Genomic DNA, 14,063 nt, shown 5'->3' with positions numbered 1-14,063 from the left:
CATTGCAACCTAGAAATGATTACGTCAGTATCTTGACTGAAATATTTTATGAGTGGCCTGTCCAGTTATTGATGTGCTAAATCGCGGTTGGCTTGACGAGACAGGTAGAGACACAACAGGGTCAGTCTATGATGGACATACAGCATAATACATAACCGCAGCAGCCTACGAGTGCGCGTCACTGCAGACCACACCTGACAGACACGGTGCAACCAGCAGAGCCTCTTCTTGTTGTTCATAAACTGCACTTTACAGGCTAGCAGCATCAAAATTCAGCACGGATATGCAGCCTGTCAGGTACACTATGTATTTGTATGTCAGCGTGTGTGTGTGTGTGTGTGTGTGTGTGTGTGTGTGTGTGTGTGTGTGCGTGCGTGTATGTGTTGCTAGCAGGCAGATAGCCAGCATGACCCAACTTCAGCTTTTCAGCTTTAGTGCAGCGCTGCAGACAGCTGTGCCACAAACACGCTGCTGTGGATCACCGCGAGGGCCTTTTATTTAGGTCACATTCTGTGCTTCAGCGGCCAACAGAAGGGATCTCTGTCAACTGCAATGAATACCTTTAGTTGGACACAGCCCACTTTTTAAGTGCTCTGCAAGAAGCGGACACTGTGCATGTCTTTGTGGTGCGTTGTGCGTGCTTTATGTCAGCTCACTCTCGTGAGTGAATTGCAGATTGGGGGCGGGGACTGACCGATGTATATTTTCTATTTTTACTGGCACAATGGAGAAGTAATATATTAGCTTAATTCTCTCCCAGAGTGAGTTAATCTTCTGGTTTAGTACGGACAAGGATGTTGCATGAATAATTTCCCCAGTTTTTCAATTAATCCGTCCCCTAGTTTACACTCAAAGAAAATAATAAATCTGGCTCACTCGAATATTCATGCAAATAAATACATCTCGCATGTGCCCTACACCGTGTCCTCTAGTTATGTAAAGACTCGACATGATATTTCATTCTGCTGCTCTGTCTCCCTCATTTTCTCTTATGTTTATTTCCTCTCCCCTCTCTTCTCTTCCCCCCTTTTTCTCTTTTTTTTTTATTTTATTTTTTTTATTTACCTCAGTGGCCTTTGCTACTGCATTATAAATCGCCATAATGTAATGAATTGCCCGCTGAGGCTCGGCTACACCACTGTCATGGTGCTACATGGGGGTGCGTGGGCTCTTATTATTGTCTCGTTAGCTTCACCTCCAGTCCACTGGAAACGGAGTGGGCTCTGCGACTAGCCAGCCGCAGCCCCAGAAGGGTAAGGGAGGCAGTTTAAGGGCGCTGATGGATGCCATTGTTTTGATGTCACCATGTAAGGGAAAGGTCGTTTATTGCAGTTGCCTCGACCAGCCTAGAAGCTGTCAGCTGGGTTTTACTGGCCAATTAGTTTGCCCCCAGAAGAGCTAGAGGTATAGAGGGAAAGTGCAGGATCAGGCTGCGTTGTGTTTGTGGGTGAGGGGGATGTGCATGCATGCACACTGAGCGGTTTATTGTAAAACAAAAATGAATGTGCTTTTTGAGCACTACCCAATCGGTTCATCGACAGTTCTGCGAAAACACTAGATTGAATTTCAGAGACATCGGACAGTTTTGGTGAAATCATCTGAGGGATTAAGTCTCTGCTTTTGAGCTGGATATAGGCTTGAACTCTTTCTTGATACCTCTTGTCCTTTTGTTTCTCTCCGTTTCCTCGATCCGCTGTCACTTTTTCACTAAAATCTACCACAGTAAACAGAGAAATGGAGGAGGAAGCTCGAGGACAGATCTGGGTGTCAGGGACAACATGCTAAGTGGCTTCTATATTTAGACCTCTTCCTTTTGAAGTTTTGAAGGACAAATAAAACGAGAAGAATAGGTCCAAGTCCTGTCAACATCAGCAAGTTTTCTCATCTGTGAAGGAGTGCCAAAAAGTATCTTCTTCAAATTAAATCAGATGAAGACATTAAATTGTGCTTTGAGTGTATGCAAATACAAGATATTTATAATTCTCTCTTCTGTCTTTCTCTTCTTGTTTGTCTGTTCTTCCTCATGGCTGTTTGTTTCTTTGAAGAGCTAGTTTTCGGGCCTGCGCAGACTTCCTGCGGTGGCAGTTGGATGTGCACGTTGACCCGCCACGATGACAATGAAAGGCTTGTCCAGCAGCCGCAGTCACCACCACACAATGACCTGCGACCCCTCTTACGAGTCCATGACCCTGGGACACTCGGATCGTCGGTCCTACTTCCTCAACCCTGGGGAGGCTCACTCTGCTGACCACCCATGCTACACCCAGCGCAACTCCTTCCAGTCTGAGTGCAATGCCTATCCCGATTTGGCCAGCTGTACCTTCCCACGCAGACATTACAGCTCCCACCATGAGCTGAAGGAGGAGTGTGGCGCTTTGGTGCCTTACACCGGGCCTGCAGGGAGCAGTAAGGGAAGTGGAGGGAACAACAACCGCATTCCCCCGAACCTGCTAGAGCAGTTCGAGAGCCAGGCACCGCTGCGGCGTGAAGGCTACCACACGCTACAGTACAAGCGCACTGCGGTAGAGCACCAACGCAGTGACAGTCCCGGTCGAATCCGCCACCTCGTTCACTCTGTCCAGAAGCTTTTCACCAAGTCCCACTCACTGGAGGGGCCCTCGGGGTCTGGTGGTGGAGGAGGGAGCGGGAGGATGAACGGCAGCAAATCAAGTCCCGACGATCCTCCCTCATCCTCTGGCACTCTCAAGCACAGCAAGCGTAGTAAGAGCAAAGACCGCTCCAAGTCGGAGCCTAAGATGCGCACTGCCATCTCGGGCTACTGGAGCTCAGACGACACGTTAGACCGGGAGGTGTGCCTCTACCATCACACCCACGGGGGTACCAGTGGGGGCATGCCTTCAGGGGTCATGACCATGGGGCGCCACCCGAACAAATCCCAGTCACAGTACTTTATGGAGTCCTACAATACCATCAGCGCCCAGTCCCTCAAGACGTCGCGCAGCAACAACGACGTGAAGTGCTCAACGTGCTCCGGGGGTAACAGTGGAGCGCTGCCTCTCATGAGCGCGCTCGACGGCCAGGTTCAGCTGAAGAAGAGCTCGTGGTCTTCTACTCTGACGGTGAGCAGAGCAAGAGAGGTCTACCAGAAGGCCTCAGTCAACCTAGATAAAGCGCTGGTGAAAGCCGAGCAGGAACGCACTTGCCACTTCCTACAGGTAGGACTGTTACAACGGCCCCACCCCTCGCATGTCATGCTTCATATACCATCCAGTGCCAGCCGCTCTTCCGTGCTTCTGTTTTTGTGCCTGTATCTGCATTTGTTTTTGTGCACCTGTCTGGGCGAGTTAGAGAGATTGATCAGGCACGCAGTGGCCCAGACCCCATCCTGTCATTCCCCGGATCGTTGGTCTCATGTCGACTTCATCCTTTGTCTGATCATAAAACACTCTGCTGTATCATCACATGTCATCTGCTCCTCTGTGTTTGTGCTCACGGCCATCGAAATTTTCACGCTTGAGCCCATCGATGTTTATGCTATTATGTCTGCACTGTATATGTCACCAGATAGAGTACTTGCCATTTAAATTACTGGAGAAATAAGCTCATATGGCATCACACTAAACCGGTGATTATTTACAGTACGCAAGCACAGGTAAGAAGACCCAAAATGCAAACTGATCTGTTCTCAGAACATGAATGGCAAATTGATTCATGGACCTACATTTATACAGCTGTCAAGATGTGAGTCATGGTGGTCAAAGCAGCGGTGGTGTATCTTATTCACGCAGAGAGAGTATGGTGCCAGTATGAGATCAGAGACTGCCGGAGGTGAGCAGACAAAGAGCGGAAAGAAAACTGCTCCAGTCCCTGAAGCTCAGTGGTTACACACTCACACAGACAAACAGACACACATGCACACATACACACTTACTCACCCGATCACGCTTCTCTTTTTCTGTTTAGGAAAAGATAAAAATGTTTCAGATTACATGCGTTTCATTGGGGTGAGCTGCAAATATAAGGGCCCGAGGAGAGAAATGGAGAGACAAGGCAGAGAGAATAGAGGCGTGTGTGTGTGTGTGTGTGTGTGTGTGTGTGTGTGTGTGTGTGTGTGTGTGTGTGTGTGTGTGTGTGTGTGTGTGTGTGGACTGCAGGAAAAGAAGGACCAAAGGAGAGCAAATAAGGGCAACAGAAGAGAGCATGAAAGTAAAAGGCAGAACGCGAGAGTAGGGGAACATAAAAGACAGAGGGAAAGTTGTGTATGGCCGTGCATTTTAACATCCTGGAAAATGGAGGGAGTAGATCAAGGAAGGATGTTGTCACTGCAGTATAGCAACAATTCTTCCAGCCTAAAAGAGCCATTGCTTTCTCTCTGGAAAGCGAGACGGAAGCGGAAAAACAGGCTTTCAAGGAGAGCAGCCTGGCGAGTTAGCCTTCAGACTTTTTTTTTCTTTTTTTTTCAATCCTTAAAACAAGAAGACATGCTATTTGCATCACCTACTGGGATTGGATTCTGTAATCCAGTGTTTGATGTTCACGCACACGTAATCACTTCATTTAATGCTTTCCCCTTTCATGCATCATTCACAAGTTACAACATCTTTGATATTACGTACTCTGCTCTACTGTGAGGCTGATTTTAAAAAAAAAATAAATAAATAAAAAAAAAAAGCCATTTAAAGCATGACATTTTTTTATGGCTTCTTCTCAATAATAACACTTCGCTTCTTTTGACGCCATTGCAGACCCACCGTTTCCCAAGATGGTAACACAGTCTATAGTTGCCCCTGACATCAAGGTCAGCTTGGTTTCCTAGCTACACACCACTCTGTTGAATGATTCTCGTGCACTCTTTTCTCGCTCTGTATCTCATTTCTTTCACTTCAGAGCTGGTTCCCTAACAGCCACTCACGTTGGGACTGCAGTGGTTCTGCTGAACAAAAAACCCCTTTGTTTCACCCTCTCTCTCTCCATGTCTGCTGTCTTTGACTCCCTCTCTTGTAGATTAGGGCTAGGAGATAGCTTTGCCTCCTTTTTATTTTTTACCTTCATTAGTGTGTGTGAAAAGTCAGGAGAGCAGACAGAGGCCAGGCTACTGCAACGTTTTTTCAAAATAATATAAATTCCCTGCATTTGATATGCAGCATGCATCACAGGACAGACAAAAGAAAGCCACCGGCACTGACAGGCTTATGGTGTGATCAAGGCAGACCCTGCAATGATACTGTTACTACTGAAACTTTTAAGGTATGAAGAGTGCTGTAGACACGGGTATTTCTGGTCGTGTCTACTTCACGTGTGAGTGCATCTGTAGGGGCTCTCAAGTGTTTAGGGTGACGCTCGTTCATTTCCGCTGCACCTAATCTCACTTCACCTCCACAGGTGCCTCAGGACGACTGGAGCGGTTTCTCTCCCCTGGGGAAGGATGACGAGATTCCGTGCCGGCGGATGCGCAGCGGCAGCTACATAAAGGCCATGGCAGAAGAAGACAGCGGTGACTCGGACTGCAGCCCAAAACCCTCGCCCAAGGTCCAGGCGCGGCGAGCCAGCTACCTGAAGGCCACGCAGCCGTCGCTCACGGAGATGACCACGCTCAAGTGAGTGTGTGTGCTCGCGATAAAACCATTATTTTTAAATCAGTCATTCAGTTATTAATTTATTTTTTTATTAATAAATCAGAAAGGTCAAAGAACCCAAAGTTATTAAATATACAGTTATATAAAGAAGCAATTCTTCATATTTGATACATTTTAACCAATGATGTTTTAGCATTTTGGCTTTTTGCCGTTAATCTATTTAACAAAATGTTATTGATTGAATTTCTTCCCTCCACCTAATCATTTAATTAACTAATCATTTCAGTATTTCTATGTGGTCTGTTGTAACTGCAGGCCTGCCTGTATCTTATGTTTGAGCACATGCCTGTGAACATCATGTTCAAGTGTGCTGAAAGGCAGCAGTCAAACTGCACACTGTCAGTGAAGCAGACAGGAGAGATAAAGGCAATGAAAATCAAAGAGAAAAGTCAACTAGCAGATTGAGGTGGAAGCAGCCAGTGTTACTCTTGTATTCCCGGCAGCCGTCTGGCTTATGTGGAAGTTCCCCTCAGTGGTCACGGCTTAATTACCTGTTATGTGTTTACAACTGAGACACACACACTTCTATCTCGCTGGCCTCTGCAATCACACAAACACACTGACCAGACTTGAGCCTTGATGTGAAATACACAATGCCTGTTCACGCACTGAAAAAACAAAAAGCCATTCTTCAGAAATACATTGTGGGTTGAGAACGTCGTCAAATATTTTCTCTCTCCCTAAACAATTCTTTTTGAAACAAGTGGGGTTTAAAAGCTGAGTTTAGCCGTTTGAAGATTGTCATGAGGTTGGTCCTTGTTACATAATGCCTTCTCTGCTCAGCAGTGTATTTTTTTCACAGCACGAGTTCATGAAATATTCAGCAGTAATCGTCCATCAAGAAAATTTCTGACACTTGTTTAAACTTGGTGAACAGAAGAAACTCAGTGGTTTTGACTTCATCTCTCTAAAAGGAAGGACAAATCTAAATTCTGAATTATTAAATATTAGACGGACGAGTGTCATCAACAGTAAATTTGATTGGAAAAGTTGGTTTCATGCCACTTGGGTCTTATTTTTGTACTTTTGGCCATCATTCCTATCAGCAATAATAACAGTACACTGAACAAATACATTGCTGAGAGAATGTGGCAACACTGTCCAATAAAGGTCCAATGGTGCAAGGTACAGGACCAGGAAGTTTTTGGTTTAACTTTGGCATACCTTAATTCTATAATAGCACACACACACACACACACACACACACACACACACACACACACACAAACACACACACACATTTTTGCTCGGCATTGAGGCAGTAGTAACTGCAGTTTTGGTGCAGTCACTGTCTCTTCTTCCTCCAAATAAAGGGGTGTCTGTTGGATTTTTTTTTTTTTACAACTTGTCTGATTGACTGACAGCTCATGCTCCACCAACTGTAGCAATGTCATCCTGTTCCCTTTTACTTTGCTGAGTACCAAAGCAATCATAAACCAAAGAATTGACAGCCAAAATATCAAAAAGCAATTTGTAATAAACCAGAAATCTCCTTTTTAATTCATCACTATCTCACCTGTCATTCCAACATTTGTAAAACTGTACATAACAACACATGACCTGCTGCCTCAACCCTACATTGACTTGTACTCATGGGAGATCATTTGCGTCACACTGCACTGGAACAGTGAAAGAATTGAGGACACGAGTCTCATGTTGCAGGAGGGGCTGTGACTGATTAGCTGTGTAATATACAGAGATGAGAAGAACACCAGTGGGTGCTCAGTTATTGTTACTGGTTTCACAAACACACAAGCACACACACATACACACCCTTACATAAGTGCAAGTGGCACAGCTTGGGGCCCATTAATGACTTGAATTTGGCCCGGGGAACACCATCATCATCTGATGGAACCCAGTGGAACAAACCAAACTACAGTGCTGCACATTGGAGATAGAGAATGAGGCGGGAGCAGCTGAAATCTTGTTTTCACACGCTGCTTTAGGGAGCTGGCACAAGTCTGTTAGACTCCGCGATGATTAAATAATCAGCTTTGTTGTTTCATATGTTTCCGAGCCCATTCTGTGACCATTGTGTCCTTGACGAGTTGAGAATTGTTCCTGAGAAGTTGTGAAATTTGTTTATTCTCGCCCAATCTAAACCCTCCTCTTTATTAAAACACTTGGCACGCTGATAAAAACTTGTATTATAAATGTCTTGGATCATTCCTGGCCGACAACGACAGGCTCAAGAGAAAATTACATCCTTTGTTTCCCTCACTCACTAACAGCCCATCTTTCCAATTGCTGCTAAATTCATTTATTCCTGGCTTAGATTGTATCAGGTTTATTTTGAACGTCTCACATAGAATGAGGCTTTTATTCAGACAGTGACTGAGCAGAGGAGAAAGCAAGAAAAGGTTAAAAGAGGACAAAGTAAAAGAAGATAGGGAAGTTGGACAGAGAAAACTTCTCAAGTTTGAAAGCAAGCTGGCAGGAGAGTTGATGGGAAGCAAACAAATGTGATGATGGAGAAGATGTGGAAAGAGACTGATGAGAAAAAAAAACGATCTACAGTTAATAGAACAATTCAAGCTTTAGACGGCACTGATTCCTGACTGGCAGAGGAACATGAGTTCATTAATGTCACTTGTTCCATGGAGGGACACCCTGGGAAACACTGACTCTGATTACAGGCCGAGTCTACCACTCAAGTAGCCACAATAGACATCATTGGTTCTATAATCTGCCCCACAGGGAAATCAAGAAGAGATGTGGATTGAATTTTGATGTAGATTCTTCCTTACCATATTTCTCTGTACATCAACCAGGTGGCTGATAGATGGACGGGTTTGGAATATACAGTGTGACCTTTAATGTTTGTATTTAAAGATGTACCTTTTCAATTCTATAATCAGTTGACCAATCAGAGTACAGTGGGATATAGTACATGGAGAAAAATAAAGGTAGAAGACAGGAAGACGACAGAGAGGAGAACAAAAAGTTGAATTTCTTATTTTTTTCCTTTATAGTTTACATTTACTGTATCTTTTCCACACAACAATTTATTAATGTGTTTAGTTAGACTGTTAAATAGTGCTGTAACGTGCAATTACATTGATTTTAAATGACTTTCTTAATTAATTCATGATTGTTTGGTTTATAAAATGTTAGACTTTAACAAAGGATACTGCTGCTTAGTTCCTGCATTCTTCTGACTAGTCAATTTTTTTTTTTAACCACGACTAAAGTTGTTTCCTACCCATAGTCAAATAGTTGTTATTGCAACCATGATGATGAGGTACCGTAGCCTTATAGAAGTGGTCATTTTAATACAAACACAATTTGTTTCCTAAACTTAACCATTTTCATGCCTACATTTTCAACTAACCTCCACCACTACAATATGTGATCCGAAAATGACGTTTTACAATAATAAGATCAGAAGACATTCATCACATGTGTAGTTCATACTCAATTCATCATCATAGAAGACTGACATTTTTTTTTAATATATATTCACATTTGGGAAGTGACTGTTTGGACATTTTTCAAATTAATAATGATTGATTTTTAGTCATTTAGGGCTTCCGTATCAGAGCACAGTATATTAGGTAATCGATTTATCATTGTCTTTAAAGTCATGACAAAGGATGTTTGAAATAAAGCTGGGGAATCTGTGACAACACACCGGATTCCTCTGTTGCCTTACAACTGACAGAAAAAATTGTTTAAATATGCATTCATAGCATTGTATTCCTATTGGAACGCCTTAACGGAAAACCACCTATCTAAAAAAAGAATGAACCATGTTGATAAAACAAACTGGCAGCATGACTCACTATTGAAAGCATTCATGCTGTAGCTTTGAATAGATTCTTTTCAATATGAAAAAGCCAGGAGGAAAGTTGTGTTAAATGGAGAAATGTTTTCGAATTAATAACTGTCAATTCAACATACTCATTCATATCCCAACAGTTTATGTGCCCCTCTACATCACTTCTCCCTTCCAATCTTCCATTCAAGAATGAGTAATGTAGCTTGCTTTGCTGTAGTAACTACACTCTATTTTGAGGAGGAAATGCATAATTAAAGCAAACCATAACCTAGAGACAAGAATTGTACATGTACAGTGTGTGTGCGTGTGTGTGTGTGTGTGTGTGTGTGTGTGTGTGTGTGTGTGTGTGTGTGTGTGTGTGTGTGTGTGTGTGTGTGTAAGTAAGTAAGTAAGTGTAAATGTTCTTGTATAGTCATATGTGAGTGTGAGAAACATTGGATATTGGACTTTTACTTCTTACAGGTGATTTAAGAACATAATCTGTGTAATTTGTTCTGTATTCATTTCTCCCACTTTGTTCTTTCCAAGTTGGTTTAGTAGGTCACGCTGTTCATCAGGAGGAAAGCGAGTCAGCTTTTTAGTTCTTCTGATTAATGAATTGTTTAGTTGCTGCGTTACCCAAACACGTACACACACACACACACACACACACACACACACACACACACACACACACACACACACACACACACACACACACACACACACACACTTTTTCACACATACGGTACACCAACGCACACATGCACATAGGTGTGAAGCATGCTGAGCAACTGGATTGGAGGCAGGTGATAACTAATGAGACACCTATTCATCTTCCATGGAGACGTGATGTCTGTGTATTTTTATTTCAGTCTTTAGGTCTTTTTTGGTGTGTTTGTGTTATAAGTATACCTCACAGGCACACACACACTTCCCTCTCCTGACATATATATGCAGGCGTTCTCATTGTTAAGTGTCTTTGAAAGTACTTACAAGGTGCTTCAAGGACAGACTACCTAAGTTCCTGAGTGTTTTTCAATAGTACTGCGCTTGTTAATTATATAAGGGTGTCTCCTGTAGCAATTGTGGATTGATCCGTATCTTTGGGTTCATACACGCTGCCAAGTACTTTGCAAATACCTTCTTTCGCTTTCTTTTCATTGCATTATCTCTCCTTCTCTTTCCCCTGCTCTTTTTCTGACTCTATCTTGCTTTGTTTTTCACCATTTAACTGAGCTTCTGTTTTTCTGCTTTGACTTATTCTCCCTTTTTTTAAATCTCTCTTTCCATGTCTTGCGGCAGGATTTCCACGGAACACTCACCCAAGCTGCAGATCCGGAGTCACAGCTATCTGCGGGCGGTGAGTGAGGTTTCCATCAATAGGAGTCTGGACAGCTTGGACCCGGCAGGGCTGCTGGCCTCACCTAAATTCCGCTCCCGAAACGAGAGCTACATGAGAGCTATGAGCACCATCAGCCAGGTTAGTGGCACCCTGGGGCCCTTGCCTCTCTGCCGTCGGCCCCTTACACCCCCTGTACCTCCACCGCTATGTCCAATAAGGTCGTGCAGTGGGAAGAAATCGTATCCATAGCTGTTCTACGGCCTGAATTAACAATCAGGTCACCATCCGCCGAAGTATGAACAGAATGAAACCCCCCAATCTCCTAATTAGTGTATACGTCTGCATGCTGTTTTCTGGAGCTCAGAATATTCAGTTCTATTCAGATTGGCTAATTAAACAGGCGGGCATGCAGAACCCCCTCCCAGTCCCCTGCTTTATCACAAATGCTCCTTCTGCCTCAGCAAATTTTGTGAACCAAAATGACACCCTGAAAGCGTTCTCTTCACTTTGGCATCTGCCATATAAGAGATGAAAAAGAAGAATTCATTTGCAGCCAAATTATTTTTATGAATAATTGAAATTGGGATTGGCGCCAAGTGATGATAGGCATTTGCCTTGATGTGATCGTTATTGAACATAATATAAGAATTGGCCAAGACACAGTCATGTGCAGAGGAGGTCTGTTATTGTCATAGCTGCTGCAAAATAGGATGTTATTTTGGATTGCACTATTTGGAGCGCCATTGGAGCTTAGTCTACCTTTTTGCCTGGGGTAATGGAGATGTGTACTACCCTCCAAAGCCCAGGGGCAACACGTTGCCTCACCATCTGAATGATGGACCCCTGAGATATCCCTTCAAGTCCTGGCATGGAGCAGGCCCAGAGGAGGATGTCACACTGGACCTGGCATCTACAAAAAGAATTCTTAAAAAAGGTGCTGCTTAGGTTCTCCATCTCACTCACTCACATATTTGAACTGCGTTTTCATTGAGAGTGAACTGACACAGAAAAGGCTTAACATCAGAGGATTGAATCGAGGTCCACAAACCTTCCTGACTCCAAGCTCTACAGTATAAACTCACACTTGTCTGACTGTACACTCTCCCTACTGGCAAACACCCAAATCCAAAGCTTTAGTCCCATTCCACTCCTGAAAACTCTTCAAGGAATGGGATGAAGCTTTATTTTATCTAACCCTCACATACCCCAATCTGTTACACACACCCAAGTCACTAGTCTGTGGCAACTTTTCTAAGTTTTGTTTGACCCTGTTTTGAAACCAAAACTGCACATACTAACGATGTAGGTGCAGTTAGATGTCCTCAAGTCACGTCTTAAATCCCAGTAGTCCCAGCTCTCACACGTCCTCTTCTCACCTTTAATAACAACACTTGTAGTATTCCACTCTGTCGTATGGCCTTTTGAAGTTTTATCCTGCAGTAATTCGTCCCCCCGCCGCACTCCTTGGATGCTCTTTTATTATTCTCTGATGTATTTCTTTTTTTAAGTGTATGTAAATTCCTATGAATGGCTTAAAGCTTCACAAGATGGTGTGGAGGAGTAGGTGGGTAAAGTCTGACCAGTTTGAACTCACATATTCTGAAGCGAACATGGAAACACAAAATTGCACCGTTAATCTCAGAGCATAATCCACTGCAAATTCTTATTTTGATTGCTTTTTTCTGAATGGATTTGAGTGAAAAAAAATATAAGAAGAAGTTTCTTACAGTTTTTATTTGTTATTTCTCCTCGGGCTGAGACGTGTCCATGGTAAAACAGCAGAATTTGTGGGGTAAAAATGGTGAGTCTGCCCACCAAAAATTATGGGAACACGAAAACACTTGCTTTGTTGCAAAGGACATGGTTCCCTTAGTACTCTAATAAATAGTGCTCTTAAATGTTAGCACTCTTACTTGCGAAAGCTGTTTCAAATCGCACACTGCCGTTCTGCGCTTACCGGGATTGACCTCAGCATGGCGATACTTCACCCGCCAAAATATCTGCAAGTTAAATTTTATTCACCCAGAAATTAATGTGATTTTTGTGCCCTCTGTTTAACACACCCAATAAACAATCTGAGGGCTTCAGTCTTCTGCAGAAGTGCAAAAGAAGCACTTTTGTGTGGTGTTCAGGACCAACTGCAGCTTCCTCAGACACCTTAATTTGAAGATTCTTTACTTCAGTGATTCCGCCACCTTCCTCTATGTAGCCAAGATGGCAACCGTTTAGGGTGAAAAGTGTCCAACGTTTCACACTTCTTTTTTGGACCGTTTTGAGTACATCATTCTGGTACTTGTAGTGCACTACATGTTTCTTTACCTGACTGTGAATGCACTTATGCACTGAAAGTGGTGAGTGTTAGTACACAGGTACGCCATTTGGAACACAGCAACTGTCTCCTATTGCAGCAACCAATTTGTGATTTTAAGTTTGTACATAAACTCCTGCCGAGTGTAGCTTTAATCAGTTGCGTGGGTCAGTAACACTGAATCCTGCAACACTAAGAGGTGTTTCCCTGTTTGTTTGTTTTTGCATCCATTCGCTTTTGTCTTGCCTATGCGTTTTTATCCGTTCATTTTTTATTAATTTTTTCCTGTGCTTGGTTTTGTTTTTTGTTTTTTCGTCTGGGCGTCGGTGTGCACATGCCGTATGTCTTTGTGTCTCCTCTTCCTCCACAGGTGAGCGAGGTGGAGGTGAACGGGCAGATCGAGGCGGTGTGCGAGTCAGTGTTCAGCGAGATGGAGTCACAGGCAGTGGATGCCCTGGACCTGCCCATTCCTGGCTGCTTCCGCATGCGGAGCCACAGCTACGTGCGTGCCATAGAGAAGGGCTGCTCCCAGGAAGAGGAAGAGAGAGGCATGACAGTGGTCAAGAGGAGGACCAACTCTCCCCCGCACACCTCCACCACTGTGAGAACCATCCAGAGCAGCACAGGTCGGTGGGAACATGCACTTAACACATGCAGACTCGTGTGCTCATGGCCGTGCATGAACATACATAATCCATAGCCCATTAGAAATTGATAAGTGTGCATAGAAAGTGTGTTTTATGCATGTGCTGTGTGCTCTAAACTATGCAGCGTGTGCGTAGTATCAACACAGAACAATAAAAAAGATAGCACTGCAAAGGGAGATTTATCTTTGCACAAAGATTGGACATTTGATTGACGGCCATCAAATCAAATTCTCTCCTTTTTAATCCTCTTCTGTTGAAAACGAGTCTTGCGTTGGTATTTTGCATGAACAAAAAAAAGAGTTGACCTCTGACTAGTTTCGCTTTGCAAACACAGACCCAAACCCTCAACATTATTATCCATCTGACCCAGTTTTCTCCGCAGATACAATAAGATGAATCCAGAACT

General features: G+C 43.5%; 1 protein-coding gene across 5 annotated transcripts in view; it reads left to right on the top strand.

Moving 5' to 3' along the window:
* dlgap1b (discs, large (Drosophila) homolog-associated protein 1b) overlaps window positions 1–14,063 on the top strand; it is an 89,908-nt gene that overhangs the window by 42,863 nt on the left and 32,982 nt on the right. For 3 of the 5 annotated variants that reach the window (XM_069159513.1, XM_069159509.1, XM_069159510.1), the window contains exons 3-6: window positions 2,046–3,176; window positions 5,344–5,558; window positions 10,663–10,840; window positions 13,381–13,636. In XM_069159513.1, the coding sequence (XP_069015614.1) occupies window positions 2,112–3,176; window positions 5,344–5,558; window positions 10,663–10,840; window positions 13,381–13,636 (1,714 nt within the window). In that variant the 5' untranslated portion in view covers window positions 2,046–2,111. The remainder of the gene's footprint in view (window positions 1–2,045; window positions 3,177–5,343; window positions 5,559–10,662; window positions 10,841–13,380; window positions 13,637–14,063) is intronic. The other 2 variants (XM_069159511.1, XM_069159512.1) reach the window with 2 other exon arrangements.

The sequence above is a fragment of the Embiotoca jacksoni genome, unplaced genomic scaffold (genome assembly GCF_022577435.1).
Source record: "Embiotoca jacksoni isolate LCO1_2020_lvr unplaced genomic scaffold, fEmbJac1.0.p SCAF_25, whole genome shotgun sequence".
NCBI lineage: Eukaryota > Metazoa > Chordata > Actinopteri > Embiotocidae > Embiotoca > Embiotoca jacksoni.
Note: the sequence above shows the minus strand (reverse complement) of the source record. Positions and strands in the feature narration are given on the sequence as shown.